The following is a 15,611-nucleotide window of genomic DNA, read 5'->3' on the forward strand; positions in this document are numbered from 1 at the left end:
CCGCCGCAGGGACGCCGGCGGCTTGTCGCGGCAGCAGCGGTGCATTGTGGGGTTTGTAGTGCAGGGGTTGGGGCTGAGTGGGTGGGTGCGGCCGCGGCAGTCGCAGCGGGGCCATCTTCGGCTGGCCTGTGCTGCCTGGCCGTCGCCCGTCGCCCGGCCCGATGGCGCCGCGGCCGCTGAGCCCCTTGGTGCTAGCGCTGGGCGGCGCCGCGGCCGTGCTCGGCTCGGTGCTCTTCATCCTCTGGAAGACCTACTTCGGCCGCGGACGGGAGCGGCGCTGGGACCAGAGCGAGGCCTGGTGGGGCGCGGAGCCTGCCCACCTGCCCGAGTGGGACGAGTGGGACGTGAGTGCCGGGCCGGGGTCTGCGCCTCCGCGCGTGCGGCCGAGGGGTGTGAGTGCCACCCTGAGTGCCCGCAGCACCCGGGTGGGGACTTGGCGCCGCGGGCCCGGCGCTGGTGAACGCGTGGCGGGCAGCCGAGAGTCTCGGAACCAAGGCGTGGGTGGGCGTTTATGGGGGGTAGGCGGTGCCGCCTCGGAACTCGCTTCCTCGCGGGTGCTGGAGCTCCGAGGGCGCGGCCCGCGACCGACGTCGGGACCCCACCGCTTTCAGCCAGCGCTCTCCCGGCGCCTGCGCTATGCGCGCGGCCCGGGGGTACCGGGAGAGGTCCTCCGCCCCCTTCGCTAGCGGGCTGGCCCCTGGGTACTATGTCCACCCCTGCGGCGGTCCCTGCGCCCCTGGGATGTGGGTAATGTTAGTCTGAGGAGGAGGAAGCTCCGCGAGCGAAAGAAATGTGGCTGAGGTTACTAAGGGAAAGCCAAGTGAACGGCGTTTGGGATTCAGTATTCCAAAGGCAGCCTCATCCTACTGCACCAGACCGTGCCTGCCTGGGCGGGGATGTGCGCTTTGGTGCCTTCGATGTTCCTTAGGGGAGACTAGGTGGGAGGATGCCTGCCGCAGCTTGACATGTGCCCCGCAGCCCGAGGATGAGGAGGACGCAGAGCCGACGTTGGAGGAGTTGGAGCAGCGCGAGGTGCTGGTGCTGGGGCTGGATGGGTCAGGAAAGAGCACTTTCCTGCGCGTCCTATCCGGGAAGCCACCGCTGGAAGGCCACATCCCCACCTGGGGCTTCAACTCCGTGAGGCTGCCTACCAAGGACTTCGAGGTGGACCTCCTAGAGAGTGAGCAGACACCCCCACATACACACCATCTCTCCATCTCCTCAGCTGGAGCCAAGCCGGGGCTCTTTGCCAGGGAGTGGCTCAAAAATGCGTATCTAAGTAGGACATGCCCCTGTATGAAATCCTTCCCAGCCTCCCTGGGACATAGGGCTCTTCATGTCAGGCAGCTACAGCCTGGTCACGGGCTGTCCCTCACCCTGCTGAGGCCCACATGCCTAACACCGAGATACTAAGAACTAGTCATCTGTATGCCTTGGGCTTGACAGGCATTGCTTAAGTAATGTAACAAGCATTCCCCCAACAACTCCACCAAACTGGAAATAGTTAATGCCGCTTGATACATACGTGAGGAAACTGAGGCCCTGCAAGTTAATTATCTAAACTCACCCAGCTTGCCAGTGTGCTAATGCAGACTGTCTAGCTGTAGGCTCTCCATGCTAAGCACCATGCTACATTTTTGAAGGGTACTTACTATATTCTTTCTTTTCTTCTACCCTTTGCACGCACTGTTCGGTCAGTCCACAAAGCCCTTCCTCCCTTGATAAACTGCTACTCATACAGATTTAGGTCAAACGTGATATCCCTATGAAACCTTTTCAGACCCCCAGGCTAGGCTAAGGGCTCCTCCTCTGGGCTTCCCTTTTGCTGCAGTTATTTGCTACAAATCAAACCAGCCTGTGTCCCTGACTAGGCATCGGGGCACAGACCTGTGTGATAGAGCTCTGGCCCCTAGAGCCCAGCCCTAAGCAAGTTCCTGGGAGAGCTTATTGAATGAATGATCAGAGAGCCTCTGAGCAGCCCCCCATGCTCAGTGTTACAAGTCTTGGGATCCCAGGAGAGGATGGCAGAGAGGTATTGAGAGAGTAGCAGTACTTAGCCACCATGTCCAGCCACAGACTTAGTGGAGAAGAACAGGTGGACTTACAGCCAGTCAAAGAACTCAGACCATAAGGCTCAGACCGTAAGTCTGAGTGGGTGAGATCAGACTCTGAGGACCTGGCTGTTGACCTGAGCGGGTCAGGTTCTTCTGGTCTCAGGCACTTGCCTGCCAGCCTGTCCTGGCTACATCTTTACTCCCTGATTGTAGCAAACACTCCATTTCGCCTGGGATTCAGTCCTTTCAACAAGCTTTCCTGTTTCCCTCTCTTGTACTAGAGACAGAGAAAAGCCAAGTGGGTGTCCTACACTTGAAGCCCACTCTATCTGGCAGTGACAATTCCCACCTCCTTAACCCTGGGAGAAAGAGGTTGGTGTTTCATGTTACCCACAGGTCTGACTGGCAACAGTCCAGGCTCAACAGGGTCACTCAGTGTGGATTCAAATCTGGATCGCTCATTCAGGACCTGGGGTTTTCCCCCTCCCACAACGCTGACTTCACTGTGATCTCCTACAATGCCTGGACTGGAGCCCTGCCAAGAGAGGGCCCTTTGTGGGTCTCTGATGACTGTTCCCTTCCCCCAACCTCCTATTCCATTTTACTAGCTAGTTCTGTCAGTTTTATCCTCCACCAGATTCTGCATCTGCCCACTTCTCCCCACCTCCACCATGGCCCGCTTGAACCAAGCCACCATCCAATTTCTCAGTACTACAATAATCTCCTTATTGATCTTACTGCTTTCACTCCTGTTCCCAGGGTCAGCCAGTGGTATCTTTCAGAAACCAATGTCATATTTTGTCACTCTTGCTTAAAACCTTTAAGCCTCGCTGTGAGCCTTACAGAGCGTGTGGTCTGGTCCTGACCGGCCTTGAGGGTCATGGCTTCCTCTTCTCATTCTCTGGCTGTGCCTCAGTCACCCTGGCTACCTTCTGTTTTCCAAACACATCGAGCTTCCTCTTCCCTCTGCCTGTAATGCTCTTCTCTGCCTCTTCCCATGCTTGCTCCTTCTCATCGTCCCAAGCTCAGCTCACATGCCCCTTCCGTGGGGAGACTTTCCCAGACCACCAAATTCAGAGCCACCCCTCCATCCACTTTCCCTTTTTCTGTTTCATTTCCTTCCTTTCTGAAATGTGTTCATCTTTTATTGTTGTATCCGTCCTAGTTACCGAGGGAGCTCCTTGAGAGCAGGGACCCTGCCTGCCTTGCTCACCTCTGAATCTCCAGCACCCAGGTCAGTGCTTGGCACCTAGTAAGCACTCAGTAAATACTTGTTGAGTGCCTGCTATGTGCCAGGCATTGTGCTGAGGGCTTTGGGGGGGATCCAGAGGTAAATAGCTCTAACTCAAAGAGCTTAGAATCCACAAGTGTCAGAAGTATAACCAGAAACACTAGGATGCAGGGTGACCAGTGGGGACTGTGCAGAGGGACCAAGAGGAACCGGAAGGCAGTGCAGGCTGAGGACCCCACATGGGCAGCAAGGCGGTGCTAAGACTGCGTGTGGCATTCCCAGGGAAGGAGAATGGGGTGACCAGACTAAACGAGAGAAACTGAATGGAGAAGGGCTGTGCTCAGGCAGGGCAGGGAGTCCCGGCTTCTGACCACAGCCACCGCTGACCTGAGAGGGAGCTAGGAATTGGCAGGAGGAAGGACAGCCCAGGAGAAGGAACTGAAGAGTCCTACTTATTGAGCTTGTACCATATGCAAGTCAAGTGAAAGGTGTGCTGCATATGGTACCTTTGGGTTTTTCTGCAACCTTTTAGGTAAGTTCATGAGTAGGAAACTGATGCTAGAAGGTAGCAACTTAACCAGGGAGACCCAGCGTCAGAGCTAGAGCTAAGCTCAGGCCTCATAGGCTCTGGATCCTGTGGTCTTCTCCTTGCTCCTGGCTGGTAGAATCGTGGGACACCAGAAGTGGGGTGGGATGGGGTGGGGACTATATATAGAAAGCCAGGGCCCCGGGAGGCTCTGAGCTAGCCCCTGGCCTCTCCTCAGTTGGTGGCAGCCAGAACCTGCGCTTCTACTGGAAAGAGTTTGTAAATGAAGTGGATGTGCTGGTGTTCATGGTGGACTCGGCTGACCGTCTGCAGCTGCCCTGGGCTCGGCAGGAGCTGCACAAGCTGCTGGACAAAGACCCTGATCTGCCTGTCGTCGTGGTGGCCAACAAGCAGGTGAGGGCCATGGGAGGCTGGCCCAGGCCAGTCAGGCTTGATCCACAGATGCCTGGGCAGGGGCAGGAAGCACTGGTGAGGGGCTGGCCTGGAGCACTTGGTTGAGATCCTGCCCCCTACTTTTTCTGCCTGTGCTCACTCTTCATCCCTAGTACTCATCCTCTGTCAGCCTTCCTCTTTACCTTCCTGTCATCTGTCATCCTAGAGAAATAAGAAAAAAATTAAGTATACACATGTATCAGGTGTGGTTTGGAGTGACACTGTGCATTATGACATTTTATATTATGCTGCTATTCATATGCTTTGAATGACATTTTCATATTATGCTTCTACTGACCCTACAAGGTATGGGATACATTTTACAGGTGGGGAATCTGAAGCTCAGAGATCCTATAATCTCCCCAAGGTTGTGTACCTTGAAAATAATGGAATTAGGATGTTTAATTCCAAAACCTGTGCCTTCTCCACCCTGCTATGTCCTTGCCACTTCTGCCTATAGATCACAAAGCTAAAGCTGGGAAGCAATGAGAAACCGAACAGATTACCGTGGGCTTACAGTGCCAGGCACAGTGCCAACCACCTGACAATCGTGACCTCACTTCAGACCCACAAAAACCCCATGACAGGTCTTGCTGTTACCCCAGAATGCCCAGAATTACAGCTGGTATGTGGCAAAGGCAGGATTTGAACTCAGATCTTACTCCAAGTTCCTATTATCCACTACACTCTACCTCTCTTGGACGCAGAGAACTGCCTTGGGCACCCTCAGCATCAGACCTAAAGCACATTCTCAATTCCAGGTGAAACTGCCACAGTACAGAATGCTATCATATTTCCTGTGGCCCATGGCCATGTTCCTAAGATCCATGGGACATGTCCCCAACCTGACTTGGTCAGAGGCTATACATCTTTGACCTCAGATTCTCCCTGCCTATCAGGAAATACTCAACAATCACTTATAAATAGGTGATTATATGTCCTGGTCTGCTTGGGGCAGTCCTCATTTAGTCTGTTCTGGTATAATTAAGTGCCCACTTTGAGTCTCAGAGGTACCCTGGTTTGGATAATGAATTACATCATAATCCTATTTATAATTTACAGCAAATTTGAGCCTATAGGACGTAGAACCTAAGGTCCCAGCATTCTACAAACTGCTCCAAGAACAATCAATTTAATCTTGGGCCATGATTGAAATTAAAAAGAACTCTTACCAGCCATGCTCTGTAGTGACATCTATTTTTGTTCAGCCAGTGTCTAGGAGGCTGGAGGAGGTAAGGTCCTTGTCTGGAAGTTATCCTACAGTCAGGTCTCTCCACTATTGAGTTTGGGAAGCTGAGCTAGGATTTCTATAAGATCATAAGCTCAGTCATCAAACCAACCTTAGTTTGAAATCTGACTTGGCCCACTCGTCAGTGTTTCCTTGGCTAAATGACTTCACCTCCCTGAGCCAACTCTCCTCATCAGTGAAGTACAGGCTGTGAGAATCAAGTAAGACTCAGTGCCTGTCACTATGCTCAACTTACAGGAAGTACTGCTCCTTATTACAGTAGCTGATGATGGGATGAAAAGAGGTTGGTACAAAGGCAAGTCAGAGATGAGGAAGAGAGTTTACCAAGGGACCCAAAGGCCACTTCTGGGAACTTAGGCCCCAGTGTTCCCCAGGATAGCCAAAGAACAATTCATTCCAGGGATGACAAAGGTGGGAGTTAGGAAACACTGCTGGCTCTCTTCTAACCCATCTTTGTTTCATCCCAGGACCTGAGTGAAGCCATGAGTATGGTGGAGCTGCAGCAGGAACTGGGCCTGCAGACTGTCGATAGCCAGCGGGAGGTTTTCCTCTTGGCAGCCAGCATTGCCCCTGCAGGACCCGGCTTTGAAAACCCTGGGACTGTGCATATCTGGAGACTGCTCTTGGAGCTTCTCTCCTAGGCCTGCACCCCCTGCTCACCACCCAGCCCTGGAGTCCCTGGCTCTGCTGCCTCTTTGCCAGACGGCCTGAGACAGGAGCCACATGGCAGCATTTCCCTTCTCTCCTCCTTGCCCTAAGCAGAGCCTGAGCAAGGCCAAGAACTGTACAGAAACCTTCCTGGTGAGGTGGCCATAAGGCTGAAGTTGAAAAGTGAATGAGGCAGAGGGTGGGAAATGATAGTATCTGGCTCAGTCCAGGCTGGAAGTGGATCCAGCTTTCATTAGTGAAGGCACCCTCCTCTGACCTGTACTGTGAGATGCTCAGGAGCTCAGCTCTCTCTTCCCTGAAGGACCCAATGCCTGAGGACCAGTGTAAGTGTCAGGAGTACCCCGTCTAGACTGCTCCCTCTTGGTAACTTCATGCCTCTTTCATGAGGGCAGGTTCTGGCCCCAGCTCTGCTCAGCTGGCTCATGGCCTTGTGTCGTCTCGGCCTCTCTGGCCTCAGGGCCATCGTTTTTAAAGGGAAGTGATTTCTGCAGTTTTTCTCAATTGAAGATGCATTTCTCAGCCCTGTTAAGTGCTGGAACAAACGTGGAGGTCCTAGCAAGGAGCCTTCTGAAAACTCTCTGCTTTCCCCCAAAGCCAGGGCCTGGGTGGCCATCCTCTGTTAACTACGGAATAAGTTATTCAGCCCCTAATCAGTAAAACTGGACTTTCCCCCAGTGTGGAGACAGAACTGCTACTCTTGCACTAACTGTGCCAATGCCCATGTTTACATAAGTCTGGGGAAGAAAGGAACCTGTGTCCCTGGGCAGAAGACTCAGCTGGAGCTGGGTGTTGGCCTCAGAACTGTTTGAATTATTTATTTATGAAAGGAACAGGCCAAAATTTTAGGTTCTGTTTCTAGGTGCTGTTAATCAAAACCCCAAATGTCACAGAAAATTTGGATCTCTGAGGAAATAGCTGCAATCATGAATAACAATGTGATAACCTCCACATGTTAATGGAAACAGAGCTCTAGCTTACTCCCACGCTTTGCAGCTATAATTGATATACTTCACATTGATCTACACACACATAAACTCTACCACTTGGTCCAAACCCATGCTGTGTAGAAATTTCGGTCATGTAAATCCAAGTAAAAAGAAATGGGAGTTGGCAGACCAGCCCAAATGGGGGCCTTGGGTACATCACTCAGCCTTTCTGGAGCCATTGATTCCCCAGCTAAAGCTAAGTTGGACAGAATGTCTGCTGTTCTCTTCAGTGTACATTCCATGATTCTTCTGTTTTCTGTGATCAGCCAGTACTTTAAGGACTATCTCTGTATTAACATTTTTCTTCACTGCAGGCAAAAGGAGCCTTTTGTCTGTCAGGGGCCACTGAATAATCAACAGCCAAAAATGGACTTTTTTAAAGGAAATATCCAGCTCAGTTTGCTTTGTGATTGAGAATAGTGATTATGTGCCTTTGTTTCACTTGACATTTCCTGTGTGCTTCAGTTCCATGCTATGGCCTATGCGAGGCGCAGGAAGGCAGCTGTGGTGGGAAGCTCCCAAAGTACAGAAGAGAGCGTTACAATGAAGGGGTAGCAGCTGTGCTCTCACGCTGTGGGCGTATCAGAATAGAATCACTGTTCTTTGAGATACTCATCAACTTTCTGCATTAAGAAATGATTTGTCTTTTGTTTTGAATATTTAAGGAATGACCTGGTTTTGGGTAGCCTCTGAAACTGCTGGCAACTTCTCATTTTGGTATTAGATTGAGAAACTACTTTGTTCTATGAATTCCACCATGTTCTCCAGTGCTTAAATGTTACCTTTGAAATCAGCAATGTTGAAGAGGACACCGTGTCCTAATTAAGAGCTGCCTTTGGTATAATGAGTAACATGTAGTACAGTTTTTAAAATCCCCAGTGGGGGGAAGTGAGCTTGAAGAGTTTGACTATCTTTGAGCAACTTTTAAAGACCCTCTCAGGTCCTAGTGGCATGTCAGGCACACACCACTGAGGGGCACTGAAGGTCCAGAGTGCCAGCCACCCTCTCTGGTAACTTGTGCAGGATGTAGATGTTCTATGGGCCTCTGGGGGTGCCTCACGTTTGCAGCGGACAGCTGCAATCTGGTGAGGCTGCTGACCTGTCCCTGAAGCAATGCCAACAGTGCTCATCTGCTCTGGTTTCTGCCCAAACTAGACTGGGCGAAGGGGAATAGGCCTCTCATGAACAGCTATCTGCCTGGCCTAGTGGTACTCACCCAGTTCCTCCTCAGTGTGACTGGCTCTAGCACCCAGATCACCTGTTCTTGGGAACCAAGTTACCTGGAGCTGTTCATCTGAGGTCCCTGAGCTAGCTTAGGTGACACTGTTCCCTCCACTGCCCTGGCTCTACAGCACCCAGCCTACCCGAGCTTGGGAACAAGCTTAAATGTCAGGGCAGCTTTCATACTCTAATATCCTAACGGAAGTGCCAGAGAGAAGGCTCTGGATGTGAGAGCACATGCGCACTCCACACACAAGAGAAGCCTCACCTCTACCTGCCTGTTAAACCTGTGCCTGGATCATTCACCCTGGCACTGAGGGCTTCTGTTCTTAATTACTTAATAAAACTGTGGCTTCTGGTTTTCTACTCTCTGGCCTGTTGCTATCTCTTTGAGGCCAGCCTGGCCCAGAGTTTGTACATGCGGATGGTCTGGGCAAGAGTGCTCGAGGCTGCTGGGACCACCACCTTGGACTGGCTGATCATCCCGAGAAGCCTCCTCTGCTACCTCTTGGTACCCAGAACTGTGGTTGTAAGCCTGCACTGACAGTGGTACCCAAACGTAAGGCTGTGTGAAACCTGTCCATTATGGCCTCCCTATCCACAGAGAGGGGCTCCTCTTGCCTATCTGCTGGAGTGAAACACCAGATTCTCCAAACATTTCTACTTGCACTTGGAAAACATTTTGTTGTTCCTATGCTAGTTTAGCAGCAATAGCCAGCATTTCAAACCAGCTGCTGAAACTTGCATGGTGTCTATCACCACTCAGCTGCCCCAGGACCTGGAACAGTCTGAGCAGTGTGCCTCTCATGTTGCTGGCTTACAAATTTTTAAAGTCTTTTCTAGTAGCTATGAAAAGGGGACTCTCAACCTTTTACCTGCTGTCTCTGGAAGGTGAGCCCATTGGGAACAAGGGGAGGATTCCCATCAAAGATATGGAAATGAAGGGGCCTTGTGTTGCAGCACATGCCCTGTGAACCCAGACCCACAAGGTAGCCAAGGACAAACTGCATAAAATGGAATGTCAGCAGCTGTTTGAGCTACACAATAAATGCCAAAAACTCAAATGTGGTTTCATCTGAACTGTGGTTTTTGAGTATATGCTGGGTGCTTACAGTCCCAGTGAGGGGCAGCTTTGGAGGTGGTCCCAGAACACTTCCCATGACACAATAAATCATCCAACAGCAAGGCCCAGTTCCCTGGCCCTTAAGCCCAAGGGGTGGGTTGGCTACGAAGTCTTTGGCCTAACTCAGTACCTTTTCAGAGGTATCCAAACCATTTTCCCACTCCTTGGGGGTTCTTAAGAAAATACCTAGTGCCTATCCCATGCCCTGCCTGTGATGCTGTTACATGAGTCATCACCTCTCCACACACCACTGAATCAGACAGGCCTAGCCCCAGAGAATGTCTACGCAGTGCAGAGCCCAGTACTTAGCACACAGCAGAGTGGTACTCAGCAGTTCACCAGTCTCAGAAAGCAGGTTTTGGAGGCCCAGAATCCCATTCAGAGCAAGCAAGCTGAAGACGAGCAAAGACTGACCAAGAGGCAGCTGTACAGCTCCTCACTCTCAGCTGAGCCAACACCAGGCCCCCGGCCACCGGCCCAGGGGTAGGGCTAGTGCTGGCAAGGCAGACACCTTCAAGACAGCTCAGGGTTCCCAGCAGATTTCTGTAGAAGGGTTAATGCTGTGCAGGAAACCAAGACAGCAATAGAACAAGAAGAGGTGACAGGAGGAAGGCCGCACCTGTGAATGTGACACATGAAAGGCTGGATTGGATGGCCTCCCTGCCCTTGCTGAGTTGGATTTTGCTGAAGCAGCCCCAGGGCTTGGCTGGGAGGGGCAAATGCATAACCATCACAGAAGTAAAAGACCTTTGTTTTATTATGTACAGACTACATTCAAACTACCCACTCTGCAGGTTCTGGCTTTTCCCAGAACACCCAGGAGAATATATACTGGAGCCTCTGGGGGAGATCCTTCCCAGAGAGGGAAGTGTGGGAAAAAGAGTGTGTTGTGTTTAACCTCTTAATTCCATGGTGTGTGGCCAGGCTCATCTGTAGCCACATGCCCCTCCTTGCCTTAAATCCTGGCTTGAGCTTCTCTGGTGCAGGAGGAAACCATAAACCTATCACTCAACCTCCATCTTATTCTTCTGCAAAGAATCAATGAAGGCTTGCCACTCCACTGGGTAAAATCGCTTATAGACATTGATCTTATTCCGAATCTGTTTCGGGGTATCTTGATAGTAGTTCTTCTCATCACGGGCCATAGCCTAAAAATGGAGAAGGGCCACTTGAGGAGTACAGGACAGGCAAAGGTTCAAATCCTAGCTCTGCCTGACATGGACAAACAACTTCCTGTCCATGAAGTTCAGATTCCTCACTTCAAAAACCATGGTATATGTGGGGAAAGGAGGTACAAATGCAGAGAAAAAAGACAGGAGATGCCTGGAGCCAGCACAGCAGCTCATGTTCCATCTACAGGCAAATGATCCCACCTGAGCAAGAGGGCTCAGCCAAATCTTTTTATTTTTAAAAGCCAAAAATACACAGTTTTTTTTTTTTTTGAAACCTCCCATAATCAAAATTGCAACTAGTTCAAGGTCCTTAAAAATACCATGCAAGCAAAACATTATCTGTGAGTGGGATATGAACCATAGGCCATGCAATCTATCGCAGCCATATGTCAATGGATCCATTTCCTAAAGTCTCTCCTCCCTTTCTTTCCACTCGGTCTCAGGAAATTGGCACCAGGCAAACAGATCAGAACCCAAATCTTCTGGGGTGCCTTCCCAGTGGGCCCAAATGGTTCTTCTGCCAGGCCTGAGCCACTCACCTTATAGTCCTCCCCATGGTTCTCCACCATGTAGCGGACATAGTCAATGAGATCCCGGGACAGTGTATTTCCTTTCTTTTCTGGGAGGCTGGCTTCTGCCTCCAGGTCTGGGATGAGAGAAGCAAGGAGAGTGGGAATGAGGCTTAGCCTTCTGCACTGAATTGCCCAGTCACCCCTTAGCCCAATCCCAAACCCAGAGTTGCTACACCAGGTATCTGATGGGCTTTGCCTCTCCAGTGCCAGAACCTTCCTCTTCAGCCCCTCAGATCCTAGGCTCTGCCTAGGACACAATCATCTATCAGCGTGGCAACTACCTGAAAGGCAAACCTTTGGGCCTCAGATGGGCAAAAAGCAGGCACCATATAACCTCTACTGAGTGCCAAGTCCTGGAGACAGAGGTTAATATGCACTGCCTGTTAGAGGGCAGGACTCCCTTCCAGCTCTAAAACTCTCTGAGAAACTCTTTTATTACAAGAATATGTGAAAATGAAAAGGTGTGAATGAATGAGAACTAAGGCTGCAGGAACTAGGGCCTGAGGCTAGGCCCAGGCACCTCTCTGCTCCATGTGAAGGAAAAGCCAAGCAGGGAGCCAATCATGGCTTCACTTTTTAAATAGCTGGACAAACATCCCTCATTTCTCATCTATAAAGACAGAAAGGTTACTCATGGAAATGAAATGGTCAAATCTTACGAGGGGTTACATACTAAAATTGTTCATAGTCAAAATTATCTTTGATTTCATAGTCGGGAGCTACGGGAAGGGAAAATGGGGAGTTGTTTAATGGGTACAGAGTTTCAGTTTTGAAGATGAAGAGGTTCTGGAGATCTGTTGCATGACTATATGAATATTCTTAACACCACTGAATCATGTTTCAAAATGATTACGTTAAGTTTTATAGAATTTTTTTTACAATGAAAAAAATGTTTATAAAGAATAAAAAGTTAACCTTAAAATTTAGTTTTCACTAAAGTAAGTACACAAGATTTTGTATATATAATCCTGTGCATTAATTCTTATGAGAATCACTAGGATAAACTAAAGACAGTAACTCAAAGAATTCTGTATCAAAAGTCTGTCCATTCAAATCCTTTTACCTTCAGGAGAACTGTTAAAAATCATAGACATGTAAAAGGAAGAACGGATGGACAATTTCAGGGTATATTTATTTCACTGAAGAATTTACTCTCTTCTGTTTTAATTTCAGTCTCTATAGCCTTATTATACGTGAAATTTTGTCATTGGGAAGATAAAATGAGATGGTATAATCTCTAAAATTATGTAAATCTGAACACAGGCCTGAGACTTAGTGGTCTTTTTTCTACGCTCTCAGGCACCTAGGTACATCCTCCCTGAACATCTCCAACCTCACTTTACACACTTGAGTTTAGTCAGAAGACTGAAAATGTCTCAGCCAGGGACATTCCTAATTCTGTGAACCCCAGACAAACTCCTTTCTTCCCTCTGAATCTCGGTTTCTCCATCTGTAAAATGAGGACATCTCAGGGCCCTTTCTGGCCCTGTAAGTGCAGGATGGTGACCTAGAGGAATGTAGCCAACACCCACCTTTTAGCACATAGGGCTTCCGCACAAGCTCCTTAGGCCTCTCCTCCGTGTCCACCTCCATGGCCTTCATCTGCAGAAGAAAGGCTGTGAGACCAGTAGACAAAGGAACCATCTGGATGAGGGAAAATTCTAGAGGCTCCTGCCTATCCCACAACTGCATTACCATGAGAATCCCTACACAACTGTCAAGCAGGGATAGATGACCTGGAGAGGCTTCCTTCATAGTTCCCAAAGGAACTCAAGCAAGCAATTCACCTTTCTGGGCCTATCTATAAAATGGGCATAATACCCCTTGCGTGCCTCACTTCACTGTATGCTAATTGAATGAAAATATGCACATGAAAGCACTTTGTAATTTACAATGAGGGGGAGATGTCAGGTATTTCCTGTATGAGGAAGACAAACCTGACAGTGCTTGGCTATATCTTCACATTTGTCCAAGAAACAGTAATACCATTTTCCTCTGGCAGGAAGGGATCAAAGGAAATTTGCCTAAAGCCAATGGGGCAAATTAAATGAGCAGACTATTCATTAGGTTACCTATTTACCGAGCACTAGTCACATCCAAAGCACCACTGGGGATTTAGCAGTGAACAAAACACCAAGTCCTTGTCCCCAAGGAGATTATGTTGGGGAAATAGACACAGACAATAAACAAATAAGCATATATTTACTATATTATCAAGTATGTACAAGTACTATGAATTAAAATAAAGCAGGAAACGAGTCACTTTGTGAAAAATGGTGCTACTTTTGAAAGTAGCCCTAGGGCAGCCTCAGACCAAGAATGACTGGATGGTTGAGAGGAGGTATAAGGAGCAGTAAGTAAAGATTCCAAACTCTGGAGAGTCCTGGGAAGTTAAGGGCAGAAAAAGATAAATTCTGTAAAATACCACTGAGATGCTAAGGGAACCCAAGCAGGTTAATTTCAAAGAAAAAAAAGAGTGGAGAGAGAAAGAAGTTCCAACCCAAGTCTAACGCGTGCTGAAGATGGGCTAGCAGGGAGGCCCTAAAGGGCCCCTCAACCAGAACCAGCGTAGGCTGGCCCAGTTGGCTGTGACGAAGTCGCAAATCCAGGAAGGGCATGAGGGAGGTAATGGATAGGTTGAAATTCTGAAACTAGCTAAGTATGGCGGGGGCGAGGGGGCAAGAGCCAAGAGGCTGCCTTGGCAGTACCTTTCTCTTACGGAGGGGCACCGCCTTGTTGGGATCCATAGCCAACCCCATCTCGGCCAGGTTCTGCCGCACAGATTTTGCGTGATCCCAGGCATGTCGGATGTGGGGGCTACGGGCAAAGGAAAGATCATGGAACCGTCATCCCACCGGCCGTCCCAGGTCGGGCCCCCTGCCTCCTGAATCCCGGCTCCCTCACCACTCGATCCGCGGCGCTGCCTTCCGTCGAGCATTCCGATTCAGACGCTTCCGGTTAACATTGTAACCGAACTTCTGCTTCCTGGTCTTTCCCTTGGCTTTGGGCATCGTGCTACCCACAGCATGGACAACTCAAACTCAGTGCCTCTCACTCCCAGGACCTCGTGCAGCAGACTCCTTCCCGCGGGAGCCTTTGCAGGCTTTTTGGGAAATGTAGTCCTCCCCGTAACGATACCGTGCTGATTACTACGATTCCCAGAAGGCAATGAGTGATTGCGCCTGCGTATAACGCTCAGCAAATCCTGAGCCCCCTTCATGACCTAATCAAGAGGCGGGGTTTAGCGTCCCTATTTTCTCCTACCGCTCCTACCTGGGACATGGCTACTCCTGGCCCTGTGACTCCGGAGACACCCTTTGAACCATCGCAGCCCCCAGTCATTGAGGGCTTCAGCCCCGGTGTCCACAGCACTCCGGAAAGCTTCAAGGAAAAGTTCCTTCGCAAGACCCGCGAGAACCCAATGGTACCCATAGGTAAGCGGGTGCTGTAGGAACTGCAGACCGAGAGGACAGTGATGTTGGGGGAATGAAATAAGGGGAGGACCGGGGACGCCAGCGGGGTACGGAACGAGAGTGACCGGAGATGTGGCGAAGGGGCGGGGCGGCGAGCGGTGAACCCGATTGAAGTAAGAGGTGGGCAGAATTCAGGGAGTGGAATGAAGCGGAGTCTGAAACTCGGAGTACCCTGCCCCAACCAACCCCTCCCACCTCGGCCCCACCCTCTACCCTTCGCACCTCAGCTACTGGTAAAAAGAGATCTTGACCCTCGAGGAGGGAGGCTCAAGCGTGGAGTGCCGTCCCTGCCAGACCTGCCACTCCTTCGCCTGCTTTGTCCCCTCCTCAGGCTGCTTGGGCACGGCGGCCGCCCTTACCTACGGCCTCTTCTGCTTCCACCGGGGTCAGAGCCAGCGCTCCCAGCTCATGATGCGAACCCGTATCGCCGCCCAGGGCTTCACTGTCGCAGCCATCTTGCTGGGTCTTGCTGCATCCGCTATGAAATCTAGAGCTTGAGCCTGCGACCTGGCCTTAAAAACTGCAGAGATCAGTCCCAGCACCAGGAGCAACCCACCAGTCCCGCCAGCGGACTTATTCCCTCATCTCCTCTGATGAACCCCTATGTCTGTGGGGCAGGAGGTGGCCAGCTATGCAGCCGACAGATTTTTCAGGAATCTTCGGTTCTGTTCAGTTTGGTGTTGCGTGCTTCTCTACTTGTACCTCACCTTCATCACTTCCTGGCTAATAAACTCTGATCCACTTGTAGTTTGGTGAAAGGTTTTTGGTCTTTGGTTTAGGAGGAAACAAAGACTGCAGGGACCCTTAGAAATCATACAGCCTAATTAATATTCCCAAGCTTTCCTGGTAACAATCATGTGGGACACTAGTTAAAAATAGAAT

At 50.2% G+C, this 15,611-nt stretch overlaps 3 protein-coding genes across 4 annotated transcripts; 2 read left to right on the forward strand and 1 right to left on the reverse strand.

Annotated features, from left to right (window-relative positions):
* Nucleotides 1-61: 61 nt before the first annotated feature.
* ARL10 (ARF like GTPase 10) lies at nucleotides 62-9,457 on the forward strand. The gene is made up of 4 exons (XM_017668562.3): nucleotides 62-344; nucleotides 979-1,180; nucleotides 4,050-4,225; nucleotides 5,981-9,457. Exons 1-4 carry the CDS (start codon nucleotides 162-164, stop codon nucleotides 6,152-6,154), a joined length of 735 nt encoding a protein of 244 aa, XP_017524051.2. The 5' UTR covers nucleotides 62-161; the 3' UTR covers nucleotides 6,155-9,457.
* Nucleotides 9,458-10,251: 794 nt separating this feature from the next.
* On the reverse strand, nucleotides 10,252-15,267 carry NOP16 (NOP16 nucleolar protein). Of its 2 annotated transcripts, none has more exons than XM_073232516.1 (6): nucleotides 15,089-15,267; nucleotides 14,161-14,405; nucleotides 13,965-14,073; nucleotides 12,789-12,858; nucleotides 11,224-11,330; nucleotides 10,252-10,660 (listed from the first exon to the last, which is right to left on the reverse strand). In XM_073232516.1, the coding sequence occupies exons 2-6, from the start codon at nucleotides 14,265-14,267 to the stop codon at nucleotides 10,517-10,519; spliced, it is 537 nt and encodes a 178-aa protein (XP_073088617.1). In that variant the 5' UTR covers nucleotides 14,268-14,405; nucleotides 15,089-15,267; the 3' UTR covers nucleotides 10,252-10,516. The 2 variants fall into 2 exon arrangements, with proteins under 2 accessions (XP_073088617.1, XP_017524037.1); XM_017668548.3 differs by lacking the exon at nucleotides 15,089-15,267 and adding an exon at nucleotides 14,530-14,669.
* Nucleotides 14,515-15,476, forward strand: HIGD2A (HIG1 hypoxia inducible domain family member 2A). The gene is made up of 2 exons (XM_017668549.3): nucleotides 14,515-14,690; nucleotides 15,061-15,476. Exons 1-2 carry the CDS (start codon nucleotides 14,537-14,539, stop codon nucleotides 15,225-15,227), a joined length of 321 nt encoding a protein of 106 aa, XP_017524038.1. The 5' UTR covers nucleotides 14,515-14,536; the 3' UTR covers nucleotides 15,228-15,476.
* The last annotated feature ends 135 nt before the right edge of the window (nucleotides 15,477-15,611 follow it).

Source organism: Manis javanica, chromosome 1 (assembly GCF_040802235.1).
Source record: "Manis javanica isolate MJ-LG chromosome 1, MJ_LKY, whole genome shotgun sequence".
NCBI classification, from domain to species: Eukaryota; Metazoa; Chordata; class Mammalia; order Pholidota; family Manidae; genus Manis; species Manis javanica.